This window comes from Plutella xylostella, chromosome 12 (genome assembly GCF_932276165.1).
Source record: "Plutella xylostella chromosome 12, ilPluXylo3.1, whole genome shotgun sequence".
NCBI classification, from domain to species: Eukaryota; Metazoa; Arthropoda; class Insecta; order Lepidoptera; family Plutellidae; genus Plutella; species Plutella xylostella.
This window is the reverse complement of record NC_063992.1, coordinates 5337920-5350758: the sequence shown is the minus strand read 5'-3', so window position 1 is coordinate 5350758 and position 12839 is coordinate 5337920. Positions and strand designations below refer to the sequence as shown.

Here is a 12839-nt window from a genome sequence, read left to right as displayed (position 1 = left end):
TGCAGAACTGGCATTACTGGCAATGACATATTTTTTAATTAAATTTTATTTTAGTTATGGCAACTCAATTTAATGTCGTGCGACGTGCGTGTCAAAATATTTTTGTTTTCTGTTCTCTTATTTTCTTTTATTAATCGTATCTGAATGATTGATTTGCCTCCTAAATTCATTATATCCCTTATTTAATCCATGAACAACAATAATTACCATAATAAGTGCAATGATTTTATGGTAAGTTTGACATTACGGATACGCTGGTAGCCCAATAACATGACCGATTGTGCGCTGGTATCCAATGCAAATGAACACGATGCTAGCATGGACGTGGGAAACGATAAGTCTCTCTTTGAGCCTACTGTTGATATGATGGTAAATGACTTTGATGACGAGAGAACACTAGATGAAGAAGAAACAATAGCGGCGGGAGAGCAGCACGACCCCAAGGCTGAACTCAACAGCTTGCAGAAGGAGGGGGATATGCCCCTTGAGGAGCTCCTGGCACTATACGGATATGACAAGACTATGGACCAGAAGTCCCCAGTGCCAGAAGCAAAGCCTATAGTTGCCGAAGAATCAGAGAAGCCCGAGTCAGCATTACAACAAATTTACAGTGAAGCAACTAGCCCTGAAGCCACCCGCTGTCTGAGGTCTGGCTCACGTCCCCCTTCTGAAGAAGAAGAGGATTACGACTACAGTCCCGACGAAGAAGAGTGGAAAAAAACCATCATGGTGGGCAGTGATTACCAAGCTGGGATACCAGAAGGCCTATGCAGCTATGATGATGCATTGCCCTATGAGAATGAAGATAAATTGTTATGGAACCCAGCCACACTAGAAGAAAGTGTGGTTGAGGACTACATGAAGAAAATTTGTGCCATGAACAGTGGCACTGGTTTAGATGCTATTCCCCGAGGAAAGCAGCTGAGAGATGATGAAGAGGCCCTTTACTTACTGCAACAATGTGGCCACAACATTGAGGAGGCCTTACGGAGGAGACGCATATCTGCCCAGACTCCTCCACATGCAAGTCTATGGTCAGAAGAAGAATGTCGTAATTTTGAAAATGGTTTAAAGGCACATGGTAAAGACTTTCATCTGATCAGACAAAATAAAGTTAAAACTAGATCAGTTGGAGAGTTGGTGCAATTCTATTACATATGGAAGAAAACTGAAAGGCATGATATCTTTGCAAACAAGGCGAGGCTAGAAAAGAAAAAGTATACACTACACCCGGGTCATACAGACTACATGGACAGGTTCCTGGAGGAGCAGGAAGCGGCGGGACCAGCGGGAGCGCCCAGGCCCGCATCCCCCTCATCCATGCTGGTGTATGCGCCGGAGCCCGCCCCGGGCCAGCCCGACCCTCTGGCACTTGGAGAAAGAGAGGTGTTCTCACAGCTCAACTCCCATAGTCCTCCCCGTAAACTATCCACAGATGAACAGATCCATGAAACGGGACCTTTATAGATTTTACAAGAAAATGCCTTTTTAAATGTAGAGTGCACTGTTTGTAAAAGTAAGTATATGTTGTTGCTAGACATAAGTTCACCTCTATCTCCTAGGTACTTATCTTTAAGCTGATGGAGTTTACCAAACATAGGGTAAAGTTTCTTTGCTTGTTTAGATGTGATCCATGTAAAAATAGATAGTATAGATACTATTAATTGCTTGGTTTGTTTTGAATAAGTAAAGATACTGATCTCGTTTTGAGGTGAAGTTACACACTACTTAATTGTTAAGGTATTTGGTTAAGATGGTCTGTTAAATTAGAAAACAAGTGTACCAATAGAAAATTTACTAAGTGAAGGACACTCAATGAATTGAGAGATTCACAAGCACTGACAGTTGCAGTCCATCCCTAAGGTTGTATGAATTCATACTTCCCCATTGAAATACCATAGAATAGATAATAATGATTACCTACATATTTATTGTTACACTTCCTGGGACTGCGAAACCATTAAAATTATCATGTAAGTAATAAACTAATAACTATTTCTTTATTACATAATTAGGCATATCCTATTAATTGAAATTTTAAATCTTTATGTGAGTGGCTTTTGCCAGTATTTTGCATATTAAATAACTATGACTTATTACTATTAATATTGTGCATTATGTGCATGGGCTCTAGTTTCAAGAAGCCCAACATTTCTTATGTACTGTTTGTTTTGTGTGAGTCATGTTTGATGTATTAGTATAGGTCTGTCATTGTATTTGGTAAATCAAGACGATAGTAAAGAGAATATATAATAAGTATAATTAATTTATCCCTAGATGGATTTAAATATCTGTGTAATGTAGGGGTTCATTTAAATGTGTAATTTGTAACATTGTAACATAACTTTTAAAAATGGGTCATAATGATTTATGAAACCACTCTAGCATAAATTGCTATAAAAATATTAAGAAGTGAATAAATAGGTACAGTAAGGTGCAGAGAAACCTGACCCCCCTCAGATACATTATTACTATGAGAGGGGGGTCAGGTTTTTCTGCACCTGACCGTACCTATAATAAATAAAAAATATCTTACTTAAGTATTCTTCTTTTCCAGTAAAGAATGAGATATTTTAAAACAATAATATTGTACCACTCACTTATTTAAATGAACCTGTATATTTTATATTAAACCATTATAAAATATTGTAATAGTGCTTACTAAATTTAATGTTAATTAGGTATCCTCCCTATGTAGGTATGCAATAAAAGTAAAAATTGTTATGACGTTATCATAATGGCTTTTTATATTCTTGTACAGACCTAGAAAATAATTCAATATAATTAATTCGGGGAAATACATAATGTTCTAGGAGTAAAATTGTGACAAAATACAAATAAACAGTGCAATTATCCCATATAGTGAGTGTATTATTTTAATTTTCCAACGACCTCCACTGTTGTACCTTTACGTTAGTTCCCATCTATTGTAATATTTAATTTACCACTTTTGACAAAACACAACACAGGTACCTTCTACAATACGGCACGGCATCGGTATATTTATTGGCGGCATTCGCATGGGAATCCGCCTCCGTTCTCCGAACGGCCCATAGGACGGTTGATCAACAGGGCATTTCATTGCGTTTCCCTAACAGAACCTATGGACTTATTTCCTACAGAACCTTTCATCCTTTCACTTACAGTTCGGTAGAAACAACTTGCATTGGTGAAACGAAGTGCCTAGATGGTAAACATTCAACACATTAGCCTATACCTTGGTAACTACTTACCTAGTATTTGTATGTTGGTATGAATAGAATAGAATAAATCTTTATTCAAGGAAACAACTTATGATAAAACGTAACTAATTAGGTATAGGTACATAGTAGGAAGAAGCGTCCGTACCGTAGTCGGGCTAAGCGTCGTCGTCCAGGAGCGTCCTCAGTTGAGCTAGCTTCAGTAGTTATAGTGATCTTAATGAGCATTGACATTAAGCAACATAATGGCACAATCAGCCATTGGATGGGAGACCGATTTAAAAAAGTGATGGTTTTCTGGACGCGTCGGACGGCAGCTATGGGTTCCTGTTACTGTTTCGGCAGCAGTAGCCTAGTCAGAGGCCTTCGGTCGGGCGGCTTGAAAACATCTGACAGTCGGGTTTCCACCCCGACAACTCTCTCAGCACAAGCTTGCATGTATTGAGGTCCACGAACCCGTACCAGGCCAGCGTGGTGGACTAGGCTTAAAAAATGTACTTCCTTCATGGGAAGGAGACAGGTTCCCCAACAGTAGAAACGTGATGGGTCGTGATGATGATGAGAGATGGTACCCTTCTTACCTATAATTATGTACGTACCCATAAATAATATTTATGCGTGCGCTAACGTTTATCAATGCTAAATTTCGAATAAGGAACAAGAACAACACGCCAATCTTATGACACCCCTATTTTTGGCAGGATAACATTCAAACGCATCTCAGAATAATAATGAACGTCATGATCATTGATCTGCAGTCTGCACACTGGACAACGAAACATAAGTCTTGTTAGACGAAGTTACCTTCACTTGGTGAAGAATTTGTAGATGAAGAAGCTATGCTTCCCTAAACTGGACTTGAACTGGACCAAGCCTATAGTTTTTTTGGATCATTCCGTGTCTTTTTGGAGAATGTTGCCAGTAGGTTGTTGTTCTGTGCCATATGTCAATGTCATAAATCAGCTGAAGTGAATTTTCTTCACATTTCTCGATTTGATCCAAAATCTAAAAAATCATAACATATATAAGATAATTACATGTAATCGTCCTGTATTAGTTAAGAAAAGTGTTTAAGCAAGGATCTTTAATATTGTGAAGAATGTCTGCGAAGGAAACTATGAACGACTTTAAAGAAAACTACGCAAAAGTTCGAAAATTGCTGGATGAGGAAAGCAAACATGATCCAGAAAATGAGCCGTATTTATCTAAATACAAAGCTAAAGAAATACTACGTAATATGCGTGATTCAATATCAAAGGTGAAAAGCTCAGAGACTACCATAGATTCAATTAAACTTGATGCCATGTTGGGTGCAGTCCTCTTGAACATGGGCATCATAGATATGGAAACTGAAGAACTTACTGCCAGCGAGAAGGTGCTAGTAGAGGCAGAAGCTCTGCTCTCTGATCATGCTTCTAAACCAGAAGTAGTTATCACTCTTCTTAGTGTATACAATAACTTGGGCATACTCTGGTCTAACCGTGAGGAACCTCACAAAGCTCAAACCTATCTTGTTAAAGCTAAAGAACTCTATGATAATTTTAAATGCACTTTACAAATGCCTCTACCCATAGAATATATTTTTGGTGCTGATGAGGCCGAAGTACAAGATTTCCTTTTATTAGAAAAAGCCCACACCCTCACACTGTACTACATGGCTCAACTCTATGGATATTTCAAAGAAAGAGTCAAATCTTCTATATATTGTCACACCACTCTGAGGAGGCAATTGCAGTATTCTGATTATGAGCCCATAGATTGGGCTTTGAATGCAGCTACTTTATCCCAGTTCTTTGCTGAACAAAATGGTTTCTATCAGTCCCGGCACCACCTGGCTGCTGCCTCAACTATCCTAGACCAGTATGCAGAGAAACTTCAGGCTGTACAAAGCAATGATGAGGTACATCTGGCTAAGTTAGAATCACTGAAGCATCGGTCTGCAGATGTGGCTCGGTGCTGGGCCAAATACTGCCTCCTGCTGATGTCCAACTCCAAGCAGAGACTCATGATTGACTCTGAAAGCCTACCTGAAGCCATTACAGGTAAAATATCTATCTTCAAAACATAATTCTCATCTCCAGCATTTTGTTGAAATTTTACATCAGCACTTATTATATTTATATTTTTTTTCCAGATATGACAAATTTAAAACTTGAAGATGATGAAAACATATGTGGAGGTGATGTTAAAAGTCTTATTTTCCCTGATTTGGATGTGTCTAAATACGAAAACAAGGTTACAGATAAGTTCTTGTTGACTTATGAAGATGCCAGAGATGTATTTCTGTCATGTCAAAATTGGTTGAACAAAGCTAAGGAGTACTACAAGCTTGATGGTCAGGCCACAGATTACATAGAGTTAGTGCAGGACAGCTCACAGTCATACAGCTACCTGGCCTTCTTCGAGGATGATGATGAGAGGCAAGCCAAAATGCAGAAAAGGAGGATCAATATGTTGGAGGAACTAGTCAGTGAAATCAACCCCACATTCTACTTGCAGTACTGTAGACAACTGTGGTATGAACTTGGTGAAGTATACTCAGATATTCTAAACATTAAGCTAGAAAAGATGAACAAAGAGAAGCCAAACCCCCAAGCCCTGAAGAAAATTAATGTGCTTTGTGAGAAAAGCATAGAAAACTATGACAAATTTTTGTCTTCTGTTAAGGATAAGAAGGGTGAGTTTCCTTTGAAGTTGGATCATGATCTCATTAGGCCAGTGATTAGTGCACTGGCGTTTATTGGTAGGAACAGTATGAAGAGAATAGCGGTGGACAAGTCGGTGCAGCTGAGCCATGTGCAGCACAGTCTGGACTCGTACCAGGCGGTGGTGGACATCTGCAGCCGGGACCAGGACGCCGCCCTCATGATGGCCGAAGAGTTCAGCTTATGTCAGGACATGGCCAAGATCTTACCAATTAAAATCAAGAAACTGCAGAGTCAAATATTCTCAGAAGGCTAAGGTTGAATGATACTATGTTATTCTATATACCACATTGCTTCTTAATAATGTTACACTTGAGCTTAAACTTTAATTTAAACTATAAATTATTGAATGAAACAAGGTAATGATACTTTTATTTTAGAACATAGGTATATTGAATAATTTACACTGTGGATTATTAGTACTTACGTAAGTATAATAATAATATTTAATAAGTAAGTAAATAGATTTATTTTTCACATTTCATAAAGTTGGAAATAAATAGGTAGGTACACTAGACTTCTACATTTGTATTGTATTCTTAACTAACATAAATTATCACATTGTTTCAATAAAATTATGGGTATACCTATCTAGAAATGTATCTTGTTTAGGTATACTATAAACTTAGGTAGGTACGCATATTCTATCTATCACACAACACAACTGCAGCACATTAGGTTACCACAGATTAACTAGTGCACCTTTTTCTTTGGTTGTTTGACGAACAATGCCGCTAAAAAATACATGAGCATCTTGACCATTATTCTAAGGACTATAAGAAGGGCCACCACAGCTAGAAGCGCGGCTGCCAGTATGTCTAGTAGGTATAGTTCGTAGAAGGGCAGGTCCCGAGCGGAGGAGTGCAGCGGCGAGGCGGCACCCCATCGCGCCACCCTCTCTGTCCAGTAGACAGCGGTTTCTAGGGGCTCCGTCTGCCGATCCCGCCAGATTTTGGACACTTGCCGAGCGGAAAGCCGCATCCTGGAATGAAAATTAGAAAGTATTCAGTGGATGTATCTAACTATCTAGTGTGGAGAGGTTATTCCAACTTTTATACGTCCTGAGGCCGAGCTACATAGCTAGCTACTGCCTAACCTAATGTAACGGAAGGACTGATTCATTGTCGACATCTTGTTCGAAATATGTCTTGATCAGTAGTACTGAGCCATGTCATTACCTATGTTGTATTGATCTAAATACAGACATACTCGTAACAACACCCCCACTGACAACATTCAGTACAAAACCGAAAATACTCACGGCGCGCTCAAAACCTTCCTAACCGCTTCACCGAAGGCCTCCTCATTGAGGTCGGCATACCGCAGCACGGTGCCCAGCCCGACCGCCTCGGCCGCCGCGCCGTTGCAGGGCTGGTCTCCGAAGAACGGCACCACGAGCATGGGCTTCCCCGCCGAGATGCCCTCCGTCATGCCGAGTAGGCCGCCGTGGGCGATGAATGCTATCACCTTTTTGTGCACTGGAATTAGAGGAATATTTTTTATTATTTTAATGTTCGTTTATTTATAATATTTCTTAATACTAAACACAGCGCGGTTGGAATGGGTAGGTACTCCCTCACTCATGGTTGCCATTCATAATTTAAGTAGGTATTAGTTAATAATAATTAAATGTGGAAGTTCATTATTGTTATCACGAGAGATCTTACTAGAGATTTTATGGTTATTCCATTGAGCTATGTGCATGCAGTGCAGATTAATGCTAGAAATGTTTAACTAGAGTTAATTCAGTTAATCTTTGTCAGGCACTCATCTCGATTGGAATTAAGTCAAGTCATAAGTCTGTAATTAAGATCGCAGACTTACTAGGTATAAGTACTTCTAGAGTGTCTGTTTGTAAATTAAATGCAATAATAGATTAGATAGATCCTAAGTAGGTGTCTAGGTTATCGTTTAATGATACCACGTGTTTGATCAATGTGAAGAGAGTGAGGCCATGAAATGAAGATGAAGATTTTACCTAGGTACTTACTCTTATATTATACGACTTTAACTTATTATTCTTATTACTCGGAAGTCTAGTAGTAAGGCATCTGTCGCAAAAAACGGTGTGCTTAAGTATTTGTATAAGAATTTGTTAAGGTACTTATTAGTAATGGAGTGTTGAATAGATTTTCATGATGGGTAGGTAAGAACACGTTACTGTAAGCAAGTAAGTAACAAACTGTCCGTATGTACCGTCTTAAGTAGGTACCTAATTGTAGGAATTTAAGTAAATGGTTTCCTTATTACTTCTTCGTAGAACCAGCATACCTATGATCCTGCACATAATGCAAAGTCTCGTGAGTCGTGTCTAGTTGACGTAGACACATAGTTACTAGGTATTTATATTCCAGAATAAGTAGTAAACAATTTAGCTAAATCTGTAATTTTATGTTCTGGTTAAGGAGATAACTCAAAACTATGAGTAAAACCACATTTTTACACGAAACAAAATCAACCTCAAACTTGCGTGATCCACGACTTCATAAGTACCTATACCTGCTATGGTATGTTAGGTAGGTAGTAGGTATATTATATAGGGATTTCTTCGAATTCTGCAGCAGCTGCAGCATGCGAATATTAGGTCACGATAATGAATAACACTCAAGAGTCAAGACGCACACGCTATGGCTACGAGTATTATAGGTAAGTACACTTAGAGCCCTTTACAAAGGTTAAAAATCAAAAAGTCGCTTGACTTCATGTTCATGACCTACTTGCAGCACGTTTTTGAAGCAGTTTGTCAGCTTACGAGGGGATAGTGATTCCTCCTCCGGAAACTGGTCTTACTACACGAAAGTTGAACCCAACACTTGATCCTCGATGTATCCCTAATCCACTGACGCTTTGGAAACGATTTGAGGTCCAGAATTAGGGCCAATATATGTATTTCAGACCCAGGTGAAATCGCAAAGCACATTTTTATCCTAAAGGTAACTATGTAGTTAGTTTAGTTACCTAAGTACTTGTTTACGTAAAATAATAACAAATTAAACATATAGGGTACTCACACAAAAGCTCATACTGCGGTATCCAGTTAACCCGCAAAATGTTGCCCGTCAGGTTTCCCTCCGGAGCGCTGCCCTCGTACTTCCAGATGACCCGCTGCGGCAGCCGCGACAGCACGCGCACCAGCACCTGCTCCCGGTGTGGAGGGATGGACGCCGTCTTGATGAGCGAGCCCCAGCTGAACAGGATCACGCCCTCTGGCGACTCGTCCAGGAACTTTTCCATGAACTGAAAATATTTTTTTCAGTTGTAGCTCTCGATGAAATTAAATATCTGTCAGGGTCTAGAGCTAGAGTAAGTACTTATAGATTTTAATTAAATTTGAGTACTTAGGTATAGATTTTAATCAAATTCGGTAAGGAGGGGGAGGACAGCCTTGGCATTTTCGGGTAAAACGCTTTCAAACGGAAGTTATAGGTATTTTTTCTTCTATTGACGGCGCTGGTAGGCGGTACATTTCGCCTTATGTATATCTATCAGATAACGACGAGTTATAATGGGAAGTCAGAATCAAGCTAATTGTAGGAACTCTTCATCTAAGAATCTAATTGAGGTCTCCAGTGAGACTACAGTTAACTAAGTACTTACCTACCTACAATCAAATGCAATGAGTGGCAGCCACTGGTAGCATCTTGTATACCTAACCTTGGTAGGTGAGCGGGTATTCTCCTTCCCCTTACATTCAAAGTTAACCGTAAATACAATCTATTCATCTAGGGTACCTGGGTACTGAAAATAAGTAATTATAGGTACTTAATTTGGGTTTAACATGTAATAAGTCAGTAGACCAACACGTAGCAGGAAGTAGTAGGCCTACCTTACGTACTTTGGTACGTAGAAAAGTTTAAGTACAAAATGTGTAAAAAAAATACTTATTAGTATTATAAACAATAACTAAGGGTCACGTTACTTGAACTATGTGAACTTGACCTTTTCAACACCATTTTAGTACTTACAATACTTACTGTACCTACTTAATTAATATTTTACAAACCTAGTAGGATATAAGTAACATAAGTAACTTCCAAGGTATTTTTTAACGTTGGTTATAACAGTTATAACTTATGAATAGTTAAGTATTTTCTGATACGTGCCAATCACAGGGCTGCATTCCATACCAAGTTCCTCAGGTGTGAAAGTTGTGAAACTGACAGTAAATCCCATAATATTTACTCAAGGTTTCGGTATCATTGCTGCGTTCATTAAACGTCCACTGCATGGTACAGTATGCCTACAAATTTAGATAAATATGTAGGTCCTGTGCTACTGCCGCAGCCGGAGTCCCTCGAATGTCTGGTTATACACGGGGTAAGCTGCGCAGATCGATTTTCAGTCTAGACTTTAGACAAAACAAACGACGCGACACTGCACATACATAAGCCGAAGTATCAGCATGTCCGGTAGGTATGTATCAATAAATAAACTTCGTACCCTGACCAATAACTGGCAGACCTGGCAGTTACCATTTAACATGAATTTCATGATTTAACCTGTAATTTCATACTTGTATCATCAAAGTGCATGCATAGGTACCTAGGCCTAGTGGCTACCTTTTCCTACATTTTGGACGATGAATCAACGTGTTTGTAGTTTTTTGTAAACAAAGTTTAAAGCAATATAAATCCATACAGGTAAACAAACCCTATAGAATTATCACTATCAAGTATCAACTCGTATGAGTTAAATTTAATAGGATTAGCAGTATTATCGACCTGTGTTTCCGCACACATATGTGGGTACGTAACTAGGTGGATGGTTCAACGTTTTGTTACAAGATTCGGACTAAATAACGGTTCAGTGAAACTAAACTCCACATTTAGCTACTCACCAATACCTATCCCTATGTAGGTCCCTGCTATTAATTATAACTAGCTATTGTATTTAAATAAGTAAGTAAGGAATTTTACATATTCTTTCTTAGCTGAAACAAAAGTAATACAGGAGTCATTGGCACGAAACGAACAAACCAAACACAAAATCTACTTATCGAAGCACAAAACCCATTGATTTTGTTTTATTACCATACATAATTGATCATTAAGTATTTTAATAATTTTTTTTGGGTTTTCTTTCTTGTTGAAAAGCGTAGGAATTACTTACAATACCTATTCATATTTGTGGTTTAAGATATTTACATACTTACCTACTGCTCTCCGTTCTAAACGTTGACTGTCGGTATTCTACGATTCTAGAAAAGTAGGAAGAAATAACATATCATACCTACCTATGTCACATGCAGTTAACAAGTTATCATTATCTGATACGATACGAATCAAACTACGAATCAGTGCACAATTGCACATGCAACTAGAAAGGTCTATTATATCTAGGTAGGTATGCAGATATGCAATTCTGCACACAATGCAACTATCTGCAATGTCCCCACTGTCTGAGCTCGAGCACCCGATAGTTAACTTATGAACTCAATTGACTTAAATTGCTTACTTGCTATACCTGATAGTGAAATCGGAAATGTGACGAAAGCAAATGATTATAGCAATTTATAGATTTACCAACATTCATAGAGGTAGAGAAACATAGCCACGTTTAATGAACATTCTATTAGCCACGGCCGTTAATTCAACCAAACTGCGACGAACTTCATTTCTACACAGCTCAAGTGGTGCAACTCTACACTACACTACTTGATCATAAAATATCCTTCCACCAAAAGGTTGTCTTTAAAAAATCGCTTTAAGCGATAAGACCGCCATTTTTGTACCTAAGTGTTAGTTTATAAGTTTTGTAATTTCTTTTCTGTTTGTGTACAAATAAAGAATATTCTATCTATCTCCAGTGCACTCACTCACCGGCGGTATGGGTTTCCTGGCTCGCTGCAGGTGCATGCCGCCCACCTCCACGAGCCCGGGCACGGTGGGCCGCACCCCGTTCAGCCCGTGGAACGTGTTCACCAGCATCAGCGACGTGTTCTTGGCCAGCGCCTGCAGGTCCACCTTCTTGCCCAGGCTCTTCTCTATCAACTCCTGCTCTTTTTCCTGTATCAAATAGTGGAACCACTGCTTCAATCCAAGCTTGACGAACGAGTTTTCCATTCGCTGTAGAAAGGTCATTCTATCAGTGAACTCTGTGCTGACGGTGGGCACGTAGGACGGGAGCTCGGCCGCGCCGATGCGCTCCGCCGACCACGGCATGAGGTTGCTGGACAGCAGCGCTACCCTGGGAGCCTGGACTCCATATGCCTGCAGCAGGCCCAGCATGCAGTCGCTGCTGAAGTTCTCCACGAGCACCACGTCGTACTTCTTCTGCAGCGCCTCCCGCAGCGTGGGCAGCTCCACCAGCTTGCTGCAGATGTTGACGGCCATTTCAGCGAGCGGGTGGAAGCCGAGGAACTGGCTCAGCACGCGGTCCACGCCGAGCACCCGCGGCCAGGCGTACGGCGAGTACAAGCTCTCGAACTCCTCGATGTTGACGGTCTCGACGCCGATGGGCGAGATGCCCTCGAGGCTGACGTCGGTGTAGTTGGCGGGCGGCTGGTCCAGCGGGAAGAAGGAGACGACGGTGACGTGGTGGCCGCGCTCGGCGAGGGCGCGCAGCAGCGGCTCGAACACCATCTGGTGGCTGCGGCCCGAGTGCGGGAACAGGCCCAGCACGCGCGCCGCGCCCGCCGGCCCCGCCAGCGCCGCGACGCCCGCACTCAATAAAATCAAGGGAGCGAGCATCGCTCAACTTTCTGCCGCCGCCTCGGGGAGGGCACTGTCACTAAACGCGCGCCAATATCTTCGCATAATCACTGGCGTGAAGTTGCTATTTTCAGCGTACAACTTGCTATAGGTACGTATGTATGCACATAAGAGCATATACATACGTCACGTAACTCGAGGGTAATGTGTAGTGCGTTACCTAATCGAATTACCTAGTTATGGCTCATTATTGGTACAAATGACAATCATACCAGCCGTAGGGT

General features: G+C 40.5%; 3 protein-coding genes across 3 annotated transcripts; 2 read left to right on the top strand and 1 right to left on the bottom strand.

Annotated features, from left to right (window-relative positions):
* Positions 1–54: 54 nt before the first annotated feature.
* LOC105390080 (mesoderm induction early response protein 1) lies at positions 55–2860 on the top strand. The gene has a single exon (XM_011561316.3). The coding sequence runs from the start codon at positions 271–273 to the stop codon at positions 1465–1467; it is 1197 nt and encodes a 398-aa protein (XP_011559618.2). The 5' UTR covers positions 55–270; the 3' UTR covers positions 1468–2860.
* A 1284-nt stretch (positions 2861–4144) lies between these two features.
* Positions 4145–6264, top strand: LOC105390079 (KIF-binding protein). Its single transcript, XM_011561314.3, has 2 exons — positions 4145–5242; positions 5335–6264. Exons 1-2 carry the CDS (start codon positions 4300–4302, stop codon positions 6159–6161), a joined length of 1770 nt encoding a protein of 589 aa, XP_011559616.3. The 5' UTR covers positions 4145–4299; the 3' UTR covers positions 6162–6264.
* A 4-nt stretch (positions 6265–6268) lies between these two features.
* Positions 6269–12830, bottom strand: LOC105390078 (UDP-glycosyltransferase UGT5). Its single transcript, XM_011561313.3, has 4 exons — positions 11725–12830; positions 8917–9142; positions 7167–7383; positions 6269–6887 (listed from the first exon to the last, which is right to left on the bottom strand). The coding sequence occupies exons 1-4, from the start codon at positions 12592–12594 to the stop codon at positions 6599–6601; spliced, it is 1602 nt and encodes a 533-aa protein (XP_011559615.3). The 5' UTR covers positions 12595–12830; the 3' UTR covers positions 6269–6598.
* Between the last annotated feature and the right edge of the window lie 9 nt (positions 12831–12839).

Bases quoted from the DNA above. Each gene is read 5' to 3' on its own strand.
- LOC105390080 (XM_011561316.3), top strand. From the start codon at position 271: ATGACCGATTGTGCGCTGGTATCCAATGCAAATGAACACGATGCTAGC.
- LOC105390079 (XM_011561314.3), top strand. From the start codon at position 4,300: ATGTCTGCGAAGGAAACTATGAACGACTTTAAAGAAAACTACGCAAAA. The intron at 5,243-5,334 runs GTAAAATATCTA...TTTTTTTTCCAG, and splicing joins CCTACCTGAAGCCATTACAG to ATATGACAAATTTAAAACTT.
- LOC105390078 (XM_011561313.3), bottom strand. From the start codon at position 12,594: ATGCTCGCTCCCTTGATTTTATTGAGTGCGGGCGTCGCGGCGCTGGCG. The intron at 9,143-11,724 runs GTGAGTGAGTGC...AAATATTTTCAG, and splicing joins CCAGGAAACCCATACCGCCG to TTCATGGAAAAGTTCCTGGA. The intron at 6,888-7,166 runs GTGAGTATTTTC...TTTTCATTCCAG, and splicing joins AGGAAGGTTTTGAGCGCGCC to GATGCGGCTTTCCGCTCGGC.